Source organism: Pithys albifrons, chromosome 5 (genome assembly GCF_047495875.1).
Source record: "Pithys albifrons albifrons isolate INPA30051 chromosome 5, PitAlb_v1, whole genome shotgun sequence".
Taxonomy (NCBI): Eukaryota; Metazoa; Chordata; class Aves; order Passeriformes; family Thamnophilidae; genus Pithys; species Pithys albifrons.
The window spans coordinates 23,835,172-23,849,875 of record NC_092462.1 but is presented as its reverse complement, the minus strand read 5'-3'; the positions used below and the strand labels follow the sequence as shown (position 1 = coordinate 23,849,875).

Genomic DNA, 14,704 nt, shown 5'->3' with positions numbered 1-14,704 from the left:
ACAAAACTGTTTTTGAACAGCCTAGCTAAAAATCCCTCGACTTTTTTAGCTACCCACTCCTTACTCTTTATTTAGTAGTTACTTTTTATTTAATCTAGAATTGAAGATAGTACAAGCATGGGTTCTCGATTTTTTCCTTTAAAAGGGTAAGCAGGAAAGTCCTGCAAAAAGTGAAAAATCTTGGCATGACTTTTTGACACAGCACATGAAAAAGTGAGATGATTTGCATCTGCTGAAGTATAACATCAGCACGTGTTCTATTTATGGAGCATCCTGAGTCACAAGGGAGTTCAGTGTTCACATTGTATGAACATTTCCCTACAAGTTCCCTGTTTAGGTATAACAAGTCTAAATTGGAAATTTTTTGCTTTTTTAAAACAGTCTTGATTCTTTAGTAAGTTTCCAAGGAAAGGTAGAATATGACAGCACTAAAATACAACAGATGCATTTAAATAGGCAGCAGAGACAACTTTAAATTATAAACATTTTGAATATAATTTTTTAATGAATGCTGTAAAAGGTTTAAAATTGGAGGACAGGAATATTTCTTAAGGTTGTATGTTCCATAAACTTCATTCATCCCTTAAGAAGCTGTTAATGTGTCTTCTTGTAGCTCTGTGAAAGAGAGCAGAAGGAAAGTGGAGCAGTAAAAACAGACCTTTTTTTTTTAAAGAAACAGGTAATACACAAATTTGTGAAGCTATAACTGACATGTAATAAATATAGGCCATTTGTTGTGGTTTGGCCTCAACCATCCAATAAGCTCCACAGAGCCACCTGCTTACACCCCCCCATAAAGGGACATGGAGGAGACTTGGAAATAAGGTAAAACCTGTGGGTTTAGATGAGATTGGTTTAATAATTGAAATACTATATCAATCAATATATAAACAGTATTTAGTTATAATGTTATCCTTCATTCAGAATTTACTTTTTTGTTCCGTTTATAGAAAAGCTGTTGTTGGGACAGGAGACAAAATTCCCATCAATAGCAATACAGGAGCCATCTCACAGATGCTTTTGCATAGCTTTTATTCATAATTTGACAGGGAACCAAAACTGATCACTGAGCATGATGCCTGCAAATCATAGAAAGCCAGTCATGTTTTTAAACATTTTTAGTGTATTGTAGGGAATATTTTAATAAATGAGGAGACCAAGGTTGTCCTAGGTAGCATTTTCTAAATACTACCAGAAGCTCACACAAGATAATTTTATGGGGTTCTCTTTTAAGTATCTCTTTAGTATGGCCAAGTCCTTATCAAATTGCTGTGTCTGCATGGCTTGGATTAAGAAGGAGGTATGGATTCTCAGTATTCAAATAAATTTGTCTTTTCGAATCAGCTTTTTCTCTGTTACTTGCAAAAAAAGTGGCTTATCTCTGTTCCGGGCTTTTTAAAAACTTCACTGAACCTGTACATTGAACAACATTAGCAATTCCACGTAAGCATCTTTTTTTTTTTTTAATTTTAATTTATACTTCAGTGCTGGTATCTAAACAAAATCTTCAGCTATCAACAGTGCTCTGGTGACTAGTGGTGTCCCCCAGGGCTCAGTATGGGGCCCAGTCCTGTTCAATGTTTGTGGATGATCTGGATGAAGGGATCAAGTGTACCGTCAGTAAATTCAGAGGCAACACCAAACTGGTTGGGAGTGTCCATCTGCTGGAAGGTAGGAGGGCTCTGCAGCAGGATGTGGACCGGCTGGATAGATGGGCCAAGGCCAAAGGGATGAGGTGCAACAAGGCCAAGTGCTGGGTCCTCTCCTTGGGTCACAACCACCCCATGCAGGGCTACAGGCTGGGGGCAGAGTGGCTGGAGAGCAGCCCAGAGGAAAAGGACCTGGGGATGCTGGTCAGCAGCAGCTGAACGTGAGCCAGCATGTGCCCAGGTGGGCAGTGGCACCGTGGCTTGTACAGGAAATAGTGTGGCCAGCAGGAGCAGGGCAGGGACTGTCCCTCTGTTCTCACCACTGGTGAGGCTGCACCTCAAGTACTGCAGGCACTTCTGAGCCCTCAATTCAGGAAGGACATCGAGGTGCTGGAGCAAGTGCAAAGAAGGGCAATGAAGCTGGTCTAGAGCACAACTCCTGAGAGGAGTGGCCGTGGGAGCTGGGATTGTTCAGCCTGGAGAAAAGGAGGCTCAGGGGAGACCTTTTATCACTCTCTACAACCACTTGAAAGGAAGTTGTAGCCAGGTGGGGATCAGCCTCTTCTCTCAGGCAACCAGCAACAGGACAAGAGGACATTGGCTCAGGCTGCACCAGGGGAAGTTTAGGTTGGGCATTAGGAGGAATTTCTTCACAGAAGGGGTCATTAGACACTGGAATGGACAGCCCAGGGAGGTGGTGGAGTCACCATTCCTGAGGAGTGTTTAAGAAAAGACTGAACGTGGCGCTCAGTGCCATGAAAGGGTGGTGTTGGGTCATAGGTTGGACTTGATGATCTTGGATATCCTTCCACCCTAACTGATGATTTTGTGATTAATTGTGAGCTGTAGCAGCTCCTTTTTTAGAGAAAAAGCACTATTACAGGCTGAGCAGGTTCGGGTTTCTTTTAGATCTGCCCTGAGGGTCCTTTAAAAAACATTGTTACATTGTGGGCATCTACTGGATTAACCTATTTTAATTCTTGGCATTAGCTGTTAAATTATTAATAGCCTCCGGGTCTATGGCTTGATGGAATAGATCCAAAAGGAGGGAAAATGAGAAAAACTGGGAATTACTCCGCAGAACCGGACGCTTCCTTTTCGTAGTTTTCCTTTATCTGCAATGCCATGGTGCGTTTTTGGTCTGGTTTGTTTTGCTGCCGGGGCGGGGCGGAGGCGGTGGAAGCGGTTCCGGGCCGGGCGGCACCGCCCGTCATGTGACGGCGGCTGCGGGGGAAGAGGTGCTGAGGCCGTGCCGGGCAGCGCCGCGACACCCACAACCCCTCTGGGTGCGCGGTGGTCTCGGCCCAGCCACGCTCCCTCCCCGGCGCGGGTGGGAGCGGCCTCTACCACAGCAGCGGGGCGGGGGGAGGCACGCAGCCGGCCGGGCCTCGGCGAGGGAGCGCACCCTCCCTGCCGCCGCTCCCCTCCTTCGAGGCGGCGGCCGCCCCTCCGCTGACCGGGCGCCCTCTCGTGTCGTCCCGCAGGCTCGCGGAGGTGGCGGCGGCAGCAGCGCCAGGCGGGCCCCAGCCATGGCCGACGTGAGTGTGGCTCTTCGGTGCGGGTGGGACGGGGGCAGAGGCTTCGGGCGGGGACCGGGGGGCTCGGGCCGGGGCGGGGGTGGTCGGGGCTGGGACCAGAGGGCTCGGGCCGGGCAGGGCTGGGGCCGGGCAGGAAGGGGAGGCAGCTCTGAGATGGTGGGGGGTGTTCGGGGCCGAGCTCGGGAGCTGCTCCGGCCGCCCCAGAGGGGTGAGTAACGCGCCGCCCGTCTCTGCCCGCAGGACCTGAAGCGGTTCCTGTACAAGAAGCTGCCGAGGTAACGCGGGGCCGTGCGGAGTGGGGCCGAGGCCAGCGAACCCCAACCCCCTGCGCTGGGCACGGACACCTCCCACCACACCAGGCTGCTCAAAGCCCCATCCAGCCTGGCCTTGAACGCTGCCAGGGGTGGGGCGTCCACAGCCTCCCTCGGCAGCCTGTTCCAGTGTCTCACCACCCTCAGAAAACACTTTCTTCCTGTGATCTCACCTGAATTGCCCCTCTTTCCGTTTGTACCCATTACTCCTTGTCCTGTCACTACAGTTCCTAACAAGAGTCCCTCTCTGGCTTCCCTGGAGGGCCCCTTCAGATACTGGAAGGTTGCTGTGAGATAAACAGCCCCAACTTCCTCCAGTCCCCTTATCAACTTCGTGGCCTTCCTCTGGCCTTGCTCCAACAGTTCCATGTCTCTCTTTATTATTGGGTGCACCAGAACTGTACTATCTGTACTACACAGAACAAAAATTATTAGAGGCATCAATTTTTAACATGTTTTCCCCTTCATTGCACATTTGTTAGAAAAAAAAATCTTTCCCGCTAATTACTGTGTTTTTAATATGGTGTCTCTTCACTTTTTAATTTTTTTTTCAGTGTTGAAGGTCTTCATGCTATTGTGGTCTCAGACAGAGATGGTGTGCCTGTTATCAAAGGTAACTTCAGTTTCTTGCTGTGCCCTGCAGCTGAAATTTTGATTGAACAGCAGGGAGTGGAGCAGTAGAGCAAAATCTTCTCTGGTTACGCCAAATACCTGGATATCTCAAATAGAAGAATTAAATTGGACTTTTATTTCCAGTTCAGTAGTTGATTATGTATCTCTTTAAATGCATCCTTTTGTTTGTGTCCTCAGTAATTGCAGTCCATGGAAGTTTTCCTTTTTGAAAGGGGATTGAAGTACTGTAAAATCCTTGTATCTTCAAGTCACTCACAGGCTGATTGATAATAAGTACTAGAGAGAGCTTGGCAGTATTTTATTGGCTGGGCTGGGCTGGGCTGTGCTCAGAAGCAGTTGCATCCAGCTATTACACACTGTTCATTTGCTTTTTGGTGCTGTAGTTTTTATATTCCACATGCCTTGTTTAAGGTGCTTTTATGTTGTGCATGCACTAGTTCAAGAATGCAAAGATTCAAGTACTGCAGATTTTTTAATCCTCAAAGTATTTAAACACAGCAGCAGAACTTGCACATTTTTACCTGTTCACAGTCAAGTGTGAACTAGTAATCAATTCAAAGGCTGGGATGGGTGCAGACAGTGAGGAATGTGGAACCCAAGGGGACATTAGCACAGGCTGATCTAAAGGAAAAGACTGTTTCCTAGGTACACTGGGAGAGGGATACTTGGTGTAATGAGTTTTCACCACATACAGAGCATTAAAGGATATATTGCTCGTGAAGATTGTCTTGTGCTCATTGTAGAAGCGCCTAAAATGCATTACATGTTTCCCAACAGCAGATCTGCTTTTGGTAGAGCACTAAACTGGATAAGCACTTGGGATGCAGTCAGATGTCATGTAAAGATAAGAATGTCTTCATTTTGTTCTAGTTGCCAATGATAATGCTCCAGAACATGCACTGCGACCTGGCTTTCTGTCCACCTTTGCCCTTGCCACAGATCAGGGCAGTAAATTAGGACTTTCTAAAAACAAAAGTATCATCTGCTATTACAATACGTACCAGGTGAGTAACCTCAGTGTGCTTTGTCCTCTGTGACCTCAGCTGTTTCTACATTACATTGATCAAGTGAGAGAGGGTTGTTTAAATTCTTGCAGATTTCCATTTGGCTGCTGTTGAAGTAATTGTGGTTTATTTCTTACAGCGCTTAAATGGCTAAGCTAAACTTTCACGCTGTTTATTGAACTTCTCTTATATTTCTCAAAACTGAGATTTACTGGTTGAAAATGGGAAACTTTTCTGTACAGGTAGTAATCATGAATTTGCAGCAGGTACTGCTCACATGACCTTCAGAATCTGTTAGGAAGGGTTTATGTTCTCTTTATAAACAATGTTTGTTTATAATTACTGACTCCTAAAGTTAATTAAATACATGTACCCTACTTCATAGCTAATTCTGCTGCAAATATAGCTTTGAGGTAAGAAAGTTTTTGAAATGCCACTCATTTTTCACAAACATTTTTTGTGTGCTGAAATCCATCATCTACTACATTTCTTATCCTTCTCAAATTCTAGTGGTCCTCTGAGCTTTATTTTATGACTGCAGTAAACTGACCAACAGTTTATCCTACAGTGTATCAAGCTTTGTTTGATAATAAATGAGTGAATGAGTTACTTTACACAGGTTGAGTACATTGGTTTGATACTCTTGATACTACTAGCTTATTGTTGTACCCAAGATTCCAGTTCCCTATTGATGGAAGAAGAAATACTTCTGTATAGGGAACAGTATTTTAAAACAATAAACCTGCCTGCCCTCTTGTTTCCTCTGGAGAGTGTGGTCTCCATAGTGTACTCTGCAGCATTTGCAGATGAGTTGGGTTTCTGGTGGACAGTGCGCTGTGCAATGTGAAAGGGGCGGGAAATACCAGACTTTGCACATGCAGCTCCCTGTACTCTGATACTAAGTTCTGTTGGTGCGTTTAACCATGACTCTTAAGGAACAGATACACTGAGAAGTCATCCCTGTGGCTCTCATTTCTTCTTGTCCTTTAAACTGAGAAGGCTGCTGTTCTCTCTCCTTGCAGGTGGTGCAGTTCAATCGCTTGCCTTTGGTAGTGAGTTTCATTGCTAGCAGCAATGCCAATACCGGTATGTCTTCATGTGTACTTTAAATATTGCAGTATTTTAAGGCAGTATTTAAATAATTGAAAATAAATTACCTGAATTCACTTCAAGCTGTATTAGCTTTGGTCCTGCTATGAATTTTGTTAGTGTATTGGGAAGGTGAGAAGGGAAAGGTGTGAGTAAAAATTCACAGATATTAGGTGATTTGCTGAAGTGTTACTCTTTCAGGAGCATGTCTCTCCTCCTGTGATTAACCTTACCCTTGTGGCCTGAGAGTTTGCTGCCCTGGCAATTACTGTGCTGTACAAACCAGTTGTTCTGTCTCTTTTCATTGGCTCGAAGTTAACATTTTGCAGCAATGTGCAGCTGTGTCTTCTCAGTTCTGTGGGGTGGGGAGTCCTTCAGCCAGGCACCTGGCCATGCTCCTGAAGACATTGGCTAATGAATATAAGGAGAAGGCACTGAATTTTGGCACAGCCACTTAAGCCCCTGTAGCTGTGGGAAGCAGCACGGCGATAGTGGGGGAGAGCTGTGCTGTGTGGGGTGTGCCCCTGTTAGTGCTGGGGGCTGCAGGCCCCCTGCCTGGGAATGCTGTCCACTATTGCTGTGGAGAGTGAGCAGCTCAAGTGAAACAGTCCATGTTTTGAAAAACACTTCCTGTGACTTGAGAGGGGGAGGGAGCTGTGGGCTTTAGAGAGAGGCTGTCAGTGATGTTGTTTGATGAAATACTCTGTTTCTTCTCTCTTTCCAGGGCTGATTGTAAGTTTAGAAAAGGAGCTCACACCCCTGTTTGAAGAACTGAGGCAGGTTGTTGAAGTTTCTTAACCTAATGGTATAGCCAGAGTGCAGCATTCCTCTGCAGCCCAGTGGACAGAAGGATTCATATCGTCAGTCAAATAACACGTCTCAGAAGAAATATCACAGCTCCTTAGTATACTAAGTAAGAGTAAATTGTACATAGTACTGAATCTGAAATGATCTACTAGTGTGTTGTAGGTGGATGTTACTTTAGGCCGTGCTTCTTGTATTGTGCAGTACTGGAGAGACCACCACAAAATAGCTCCCATGGAGTTTAGCTGAGCCGGATCAGCGTGATGCTGTTGGCTGAAACAAGCAACCCACAGATCCTTTGCTTTACAGGGAACCAGGCACACAGCAGGGTGTATCATCAGGCCAGCCACCACTACATGTTGGAGAGCAGATCATTTGTGTAGTGTGATCAAAGGCATTGCTGAAAGCGTATGGCAAGAGCAGGTTTATTAGCAGTGATGTGTCGGTACAATCAATAAATATCCCAGCTTTCTTACATGGGTGTTACTTTGGCAAGGGAGTGCTACTAATCTGGATGCTAGCTGCATCCTGCTTCCACTAAGAAGAAAGCTATTTCTATGGAAGCTGTTGCTTTAGGGGTTTTCCTGATGCCCAGCTAAAAGCACCCAAACCATGTCTTACTTCTTCATTTGGTATTTTTGGGGTTTTTTTTTGTGTAGTATGGCTGTGAAGATCTCATGTCTCAGTCTTTGTGTGGCATCATCACTGGTGACACTCTCAGCTCATTTACCCTTAGGTTTTCTTGAAAGTATAAATAAAATACAGTATTTTTAAATGACAGAGGCTGGTCCACTCTTCTGTTGCACCATAATACCCCACAGTACATCTGCTTTTCAGGGGTGAGAACAGGTCTCTTAATTGTAAATGTACAAAATCCAGGAGTTTACAGGCTGAAAACTAACCATTGTGTCTCTCAGTTGGGCAGTAACGATAGCGAGTCCTGTGCCGATGCAGAGATCTTGTTGCTGGCAATCAGTCCTGTGTTCGTTGCCACTCCCTTGTTCCCTCCCCTGTTCCCCTTGTGATAGCTGCCAAGCGCTGCAGGTCTAAGAGAGAGCTCTGGGTAAGTCTCTGCCTCAGGCTGGGAAAGGGGGTGCCACAGCCCCTTGTTTACACCTCATGGACCTTCAGCATCAGCCACGACAGGGGACATACAAATGAACATGGAATTCTTGGCTCAAAAGCTCTCTGGGAGATTACAAATTGTTAGTCAACCCTTTTCCATTTAAGCTGAGCTGGAATGGGACTTGTGTTTCTGGTCATTATAGAAGCAGCTGGAAGCTGAGTCCCAAGGTGTCTGTGTTTCTGGCAAGAGTGCATTTTTGTTCCATGGAAGGCTTTCTCTTGCTGTTCATCTGTCTGTGGTGGTTTCCAAGGTCATCTGAGCACTGTTTCTTTTACTCGCCTCAGTCTGGGACACCATATGCAACACGTTTTGTAAAGCAGCTGTCCGTGCGAAAAAGGGAAGGCTGCTTTTGTGGTTACACTCCACTCTCCATTTCCAAGCCATTTTCATTGAACAGTGATGCTGCTGTAGAATATTGTCTCTTTCTTCCCCTTATGCTGCCTCTCACATAAACTCAGCAAAGCTTTTTAAGCTAAATGGGAGGTGGCAGTTTGTTAAACCCCTTCTTTAAGGGAAAAAGAAGGACAAAGCTTTAACAATACAGTACAGGAATATGAATACCTACGGTAGTTTTATAATGACATTTTATTCAGAAAATGGTCTGTATAAAAATATTTACAAGTATTTTGAATCTCTAAGTTGAAATAAAATTCTATTGCTATGTCCAAATCTACATTTTCTTCCTTCCAGTATGTTTTTCTCTTCCTCTTCTGCATTCTTCTCCCAGTAAAGGCAGTTACATGACACTAACCCACTGTGTGAGCAATGGTCTTGGGTGTCTCCAGTGTGCCAAGCTTTGCTTCCAAAATGTAACATCTGGTTTGAGACCAAAGCACTGGGCTTCCACTTTTTGCCTCTGTAGCAAACCACAACACTGTTAAACGTGTACAAGTCTTGTACAATACAGATGTAAATTTACATCCAGTTATGTAGGAGATGTATTCTTTTACATTTGTATTTTTAGTGTACACGGTGCTCCTTGTTCAATATAAATACAGCAGTGCTTAATTCTAAATACAGTTCTGTACCAAACCTTGTTTGGACTTCTCTGTATGAGGAATAAAAAAATGCAAAATCTGGTGCATTTTCAAAGGGGACTGTAAGTGGCCTGACTTTAATGCTACTGCCAATGCTGGTGGCTGCTACAGGCAAAGCTTTCTGCAGAATCACCCAGCCTTGGGTGCTCTGTCCAATGACTGCCCGGAAACGGCTTCCTGTTTCTCCTAACCTTGGTTTGTAAACAAGTGTGCCAATGTGATGCTGCTCACCACTTCCTACAGGTACTGTGTGAAACAAGCCTTCACTTGTGGCTATCACTGTGGTATAAATCTAAACAATATAAAAACATACCTGACCAGACTTGTTACTCATCCGACACTTTGAAAAGGGCCTTGAGACTTATTCTCTGGATTATGACATAGATACTATTACAAAAATTTAATTACCTGTGTTATTTTTTGTTTAAAGTCTAAGCTCTAATAAAAAAGAGATACTGTTTCCAGAAATTACTGATTTTAAATAACAGGCCCAAGGTTACAGAATGGGATACTGGTGGTTACTTGTGATGGAGCTTGCAATAAATTAGCAAGTGTGCTGTGAATAACCACAGAATTTTGCAAAAGTGACGACTTCCGTGATTAACAGGTGTTTGAATTAATTACATTACAGACATGCACGATATCAAGCCAGCACTCTGGTTTTGCAGCTGTCTCCAGGCATGACCACAGCCTGGGAGCACTCAGCTGTGGGATCCTCTGTGTGCAGAGCTGGGTGAAGTGTCTGAGTGTGAGACTACTGGAGTAAGTGCTGCCTTGCACTTGGCAGAGAGACAATTCCTGCAAGCAGAACAGAAGTACTGGTGGCACTGCTAGGAACTGAGGGTGGCATCGCGCTCCTCTAGCTGCTTCCGTATTTGTGTCTAAAACAGAAAGACAATACATTACTGCTTGTTGGCATTCGTGGGGATGTGGGTGAGTATGACCAACCCAATTGCTGATATTTTTAGGAAAGTAGTGCTTTCAAGCTTTTACATTGTCTTCTCACTGCTTCCTTCATGACCCAGCATGTGTGGTCTGTGCTGATGATCCTTATTGTTTACCAACCACATAATGGCATCCTTAAAGATGGGAGTAATCTTTTCTTCCTATTGAGCACACGTGTTAAAAAAGTGCATCCCAAAAACACAACATTGGGTTTGCAGTCATATACATTATGCCCCTGTACTTGGCACTTCCCCCTGTACTCGGCACTGGTGAAGCCACATCTTGAGTGCTGTGTCCAGGTCTGGGCCCCTTAATTCAGGGAGAACACTGAGGTGCAGGAGTGACTCCATAGAAGGGCAATGGAGCTGGTGAAGGGGCTGGAAGACAAGTCCTATGAGAAACAGCTGTGGGAGCTAGGGTTGTTTAGCCTGGAGAAAAGGAGACTCAAGAGGTGACCTTATCACTCTCTACAACCACACGAAAGGAGGTTGTAGCCAGCTGCTGGTCAGCCTCTTCTCCCAGGTAACCAGTGACAGGACAAGAAGAAATGGCCTCAAGCTGCACCAGGAGAGGTTTAGGTTGGACATTGGGAGCAATTTCTTTATAGAAAGGGTGACTAGAAATTGGAATGGGCTGCCCAGGTTTGTGGTGGAGTCACAACCGCTGTAAGTGTTTAAGGAAACACTGGATGTAGCATTTAGTGCCATGGTCTAGTTGACAAGATGGTGATCATTAAAGGTTGGAATCAGTGATCTCAGAGGTCTCTTCCAAACAAATTGATTCTGTGATTTTGTGAAAACTGTGTATTCCAGTCTAGCTGGCCTGGAAGCCAGAACAAATACTCCCTTCTTGCAGATGCTGAGAACTGTAGCCCTTGGGTGCTACAACATTCAGGGGTTTATGACAGCAGTACCAGGGGTGTTGCTGCCTGAGTCACCCTGCCATGTAACACTGCACAGGCCTTACCAGTTTCCATCGTAGGATTCTAATCCACTCATCAGCTTCTATTCCAGTTTTTGCACACAGGTAGTATGTCCTTAGTGGGAACACTAAACTGTAAGTAAACAAAACTTTTAGATTGCTAGACCAACTGAGAGTTCTTCCTAAAACTGATCCCAGCTGGCCTGCACCAACAGTTGGTTAGCCAGAGCTGGGCAGCGAGGCTGTGTTCCCACTCAATCACCAGGAGGGAGGTTAACCAAGAATGGTTAACAGTCATTTACAGCTCAGAGCGAAGCTGTCCCTGGTCCATAAGGATAAAGACCCATATCTGGGCACCAGAGTGGTCACCATATAACCTGTAGCAATATCTGAACCCAAGATCCATGGGTCTTGGTTATGGTTATACAGCCTTAGAGAATTAGAAACGCCCACTACATGTAGGCTCACCTTTGCCAGCAGTAAATTGGCAAAGCCATGCCGGATTGACAGAAAGAGACTTGTGAGTTAGAAGATGAGCAGGGACACAAGCAAAAAGGGACCTTTCAGAAGCACTCAGTGTTTACATTTGTAATTTTCCTTTCTATTTTGACCTTCCCAGCAAGATGAAGAAAGTACTGTGGCTTACCAGAAACAATTGACTCTTTCCTGGGAATAGTCAAATTGCACAGCTGAGCATTCAGTTAAGTCAAGTGCCCGAATTGGTTCCGTGGCCTTGAAAATAAAATATTTTTTAAATGGGAACACATGAAAACAAAAGATAAGGCTATCTCAGTTCATCTTCAGTGCATCTAGACCTTTACAGACCTCTAGATCTTTACTAGATTTTTCTAGAAGTAGATACAATAGCTGTAAAACCATAAATCCAAACTAGCAAATTTAACATCAGTATTATCATATGAATTGATCCAAATATAAAATACGCAGGACAGTTCAAATCTGGAAAAACAACAAAGGAGATCTCTACCTCAGGAATGTTTGAACTAGATGCAGACTGCTGAAGATTAGGCTGATGCCTTATAATATAACTGACACAGCAGCAAATCAGGTATCACTTCCAGCAAAGGTTTACAGAGACAAAGGGGTGGATATATCAAACCTACACAGCTGTTGAAGATTTAATTAATTCCTAAATGCCTTAAAAGGATGTAGCTAGGTAAGGAAAAATACAGAAGCAAAGCTAAAGTAGTGTTGGCAACAGAAATGAAGAGTTTAGCTGCCTGAGCTCTGTGTGTGGTACATAGATATACATATATATATCTCTGTGTGTGTGTGTGTGTATAAATATATATACATATATGTATGTGTGTGTGTATGCGTGTTTCTTTGGGCAAGACATAGACTGTGTATAATTGCAACCTATTCTCCCTAGGCCTGAGAATTCTTCCTTGATTTGTTCCAGCCTCACACTGTTAAGATGCCTTCTTGCCCAGTAAGTCACTAAGAAAGTGCTGCCCCATGAAATGTTATCCTGCAAACTTAATTCAAGTTGGCTCAAACTGAAATGAAAATTAATGGAAAGCCCTACAAAAACATAACTATTTATAAATTATAATATTTTCTGAGAGAAGGCAGTTGTGTCTGCTATTGTACAAAAATCTGTTGGAGGCTTGAAACAGGTCTTGACAGAGGTGCAGAGATCAACTGTTTGGCTGTGTTTATGAAGGAACCTGAACTGGAGGCATTGTAAGGGCAAAGAAATTCTAGAGGTGTTTCTTATCTTTACTCTAAAGAAGATGGAAATGGAGCAGCAACTGTAAGGACACAATGCCTGTTCAAGATGCTGCAGGTTAATCTTTGTCACAAGGTATTTTTTAATGAATGGTTTTCTGTGTATACTGTAAGATCACTTGAAAGAAAAGGATGACATCAAAGAATGCAAAATATACTATTAGTATTTTTAGAACTATTTTAATAGCATGATGTCTTTCAGGTTGTGTGTCTAAGCTGCCAATAAAAGCTGTGTTGTGCTGTAAATTAAAATCCACTTTACAAAGCAACCCAACAATATGCTCAAGACCTGGCTGGACGGGGCTTTGAACAACCTGTTCTAGTGGAAAGTGTCCCTGTCCATGGTAGGGGTTGGAATGAGATGATCTTTGAGGTCCCTTTTGAGCCAAACCATTCTATGATTCTGTGGAAAAAAAACCCACTGTGAACAACAGCCCTATCTAGTAGCTAAGACTGACAGAGCACAGTAAATGTTTTCCAACTGTAAAACTCCCTTTCTCTTTTGAAGTCATCAGCAAAACTCTGCCTTTGCTTGAAAAGTTTGACCCCTGTGACAGTATGGGAAACTTTAGCTTGGGAAGCCACAATACAGATGCGAGAAGCCAGAGATGCAAGCTGCCTGTGTAGAGTTTTAAAAGGCAGAACTGGTGTTTGCTACTTACTGTCTGATCTTTGAAATACTTGAGTTCATTCCTATGCAGTGTAAACCACCTTGTCTTCCAGTTCTGAAAGAACAAGAACAGATTATAACTGTCTTGGGAGAATTTACCCTAATGCCTCTTAGGAAAGAAAAACATTTTAAAGCTGTTGACTTGGTCTGTTCCTCTCTGCAGGGGAATGCAGGGGAAGCTATTTCAGCTCCACATTGTCTGTAGCTTCTGTGGGTTATCAGAGAGTGGAAGCAAGAAGTAAGAGTTTTTCTTACCTTGACTATTTTGCCTTGTTTTATCAAATATCCTTCTTTTGTACCAAGCTGTGAAGTAACAAGGAAAGGGATCAGGATTAGAGATTGAGCTCTGCTTCTATTTCCCACATACCCCTCTTTGCCTACATCCAGAAGATGAATGAGCAGCCTGTTCTTCTGGAAACTCCCTGTAGCCACTTGCCCTGTTCTCACTCCAATCCTCCCTTCAAACTGCTGGATTCTCCACTAAGGTAAACACAGACATGGGCTGCTCTGAAGGCAACCTTCTAGATTGTGCTTCCTCAGCAACCTGCTGGCCTGAATCTTCAGTAAAATTAAAAGGTTGCCTCAGTACATGTTGTAACCTGAAGCACGTGGGGTTTACCCGACAGTGAAATTATCCACAGAAATTGCTCCTTGAATCCAAACAGGGTAAAATGCTGTTTTATTGAGACATTCTCTTCTCTCAAACAGCTTGAGAGGAAGAACCTGTTAAGTTTAATGTGCTTTTTGAAAAATTGATTTTTGAACTGTTTCTCTGGTATCATGAGTGGCACTTGAGCCTTATGGCTTCTCAGATACTGAAATTCTGTGTGGAGACCTGTGAGACTGCAGACCTCTGAAAATCAAATTCTTGCCAAGTTACTATTTGTTCTTGAAACAATATTGCCTTTTTATTGGTGATATGTCGAAGTCAAGCTTCTTTGGACATTGAAGTGTAAATCAGAAGTGAGAGGTTGTTGTGAGGCATTCAGGAAGGGTTCTTTTATCAATATCATTAACCCATATTAGTGTAACTCTTCCTCTTTTTTCAAAAAAATATAGTATATAATTAAAATACCTTCTTCTCTATTCTGAGCAAACTGTTCTGGAAAAACCACTTGTCTTACTTAGATAAGAGCTACAGAGGATTTAGAGCCTCTAATTACTATGTAGTTACAGTAATATCAAAAGTGAGCAATTCAGATCTATAGAAAGCCCTGTGAGACTTAGC

At 43.7% G+C, this 14,704-nt stretch overlaps 2 protein-coding genes across 5 annotated transcripts in view; one reads left to right on the top strand and one right to left on the bottom strand.

The window, feature by feature from the left end:
* Positions 1 to 2,845: 2,845 nt before the first annotated feature.
* LAMTOR3 (late endosomal/lysosomal adaptor, MAPK and MTOR activator 3) lies at positions 2,846 to 7,808 on the top strand. Of its 3 annotated transcripts, none has more exons than XM_071555913.1 (7): positions 2,870 to 2,887; positions 3,134 to 3,187; positions 3,428 to 3,462; positions 4,053 to 4,111; positions 5,002 to 5,135; positions 6,158 to 6,221; positions 6,949 to 7,808. In XM_071555913.1, the coding sequence occupies exons 2-7, from the start codon at positions 3,179 to 3,181 to the stop codon at positions 7,020 to 7,022; spliced, it is 375 nt and encodes a 124-aa protein (XP_071412014.1). In that variant the 5' UTR covers positions 2,870 to 2,887; positions 3,134 to 3,178; the 3' UTR covers positions 7,023 to 7,808. The 3 variants fall into 3 exon arrangements, with proteins under 3 accessions (XP_071412011.1, XP_071412014.1, XP_071412013.1); XM_071555912.1 differs by having other exon boundaries at positions 2,870 to 2,935; XM_071555910.1 differs by having other exon boundaries at positions 2,846 to 3,187.
* A 911-nt stretch (positions 7,809 to 8,719) lies between these two features.
* The window catches only part of DAPP1 (dual adaptor of phosphotyrosine and 3-phosphoinositides 1), a 57,164-nt gene continuing 51,179 nt past the window's right edge, over positions 8,720 to 14,704 (bottom strand). For both annotated transcript variants that reach the window (XM_071555908.1, XM_071555909.1), the window contains exons 5-9: positions 13,732 to 13,779; positions 13,469 to 13,531; positions 11,704 to 11,789; positions 11,103 to 11,190; positions 8,720 to 10,072 (exon numbers count right to left, since the gene is read on the bottom strand). In XM_071555908.1, coding sequence (XP_071412009.1) covers positions 10,022 to 10,072; positions 11,103 to 11,190; positions 11,704 to 11,789; positions 13,469 to 13,531; positions 13,732 to 13,779 — 336 coding nt within the window. In that variant the 3' untranslated portion in view covers positions 8,720 to 10,021. The remainder of the gene's footprint in view (positions 10,073 to 11,102; positions 11,191 to 11,703; positions 11,790 to 13,468; positions 13,532 to 13,731; positions 13,780 to 14,704) is intronic.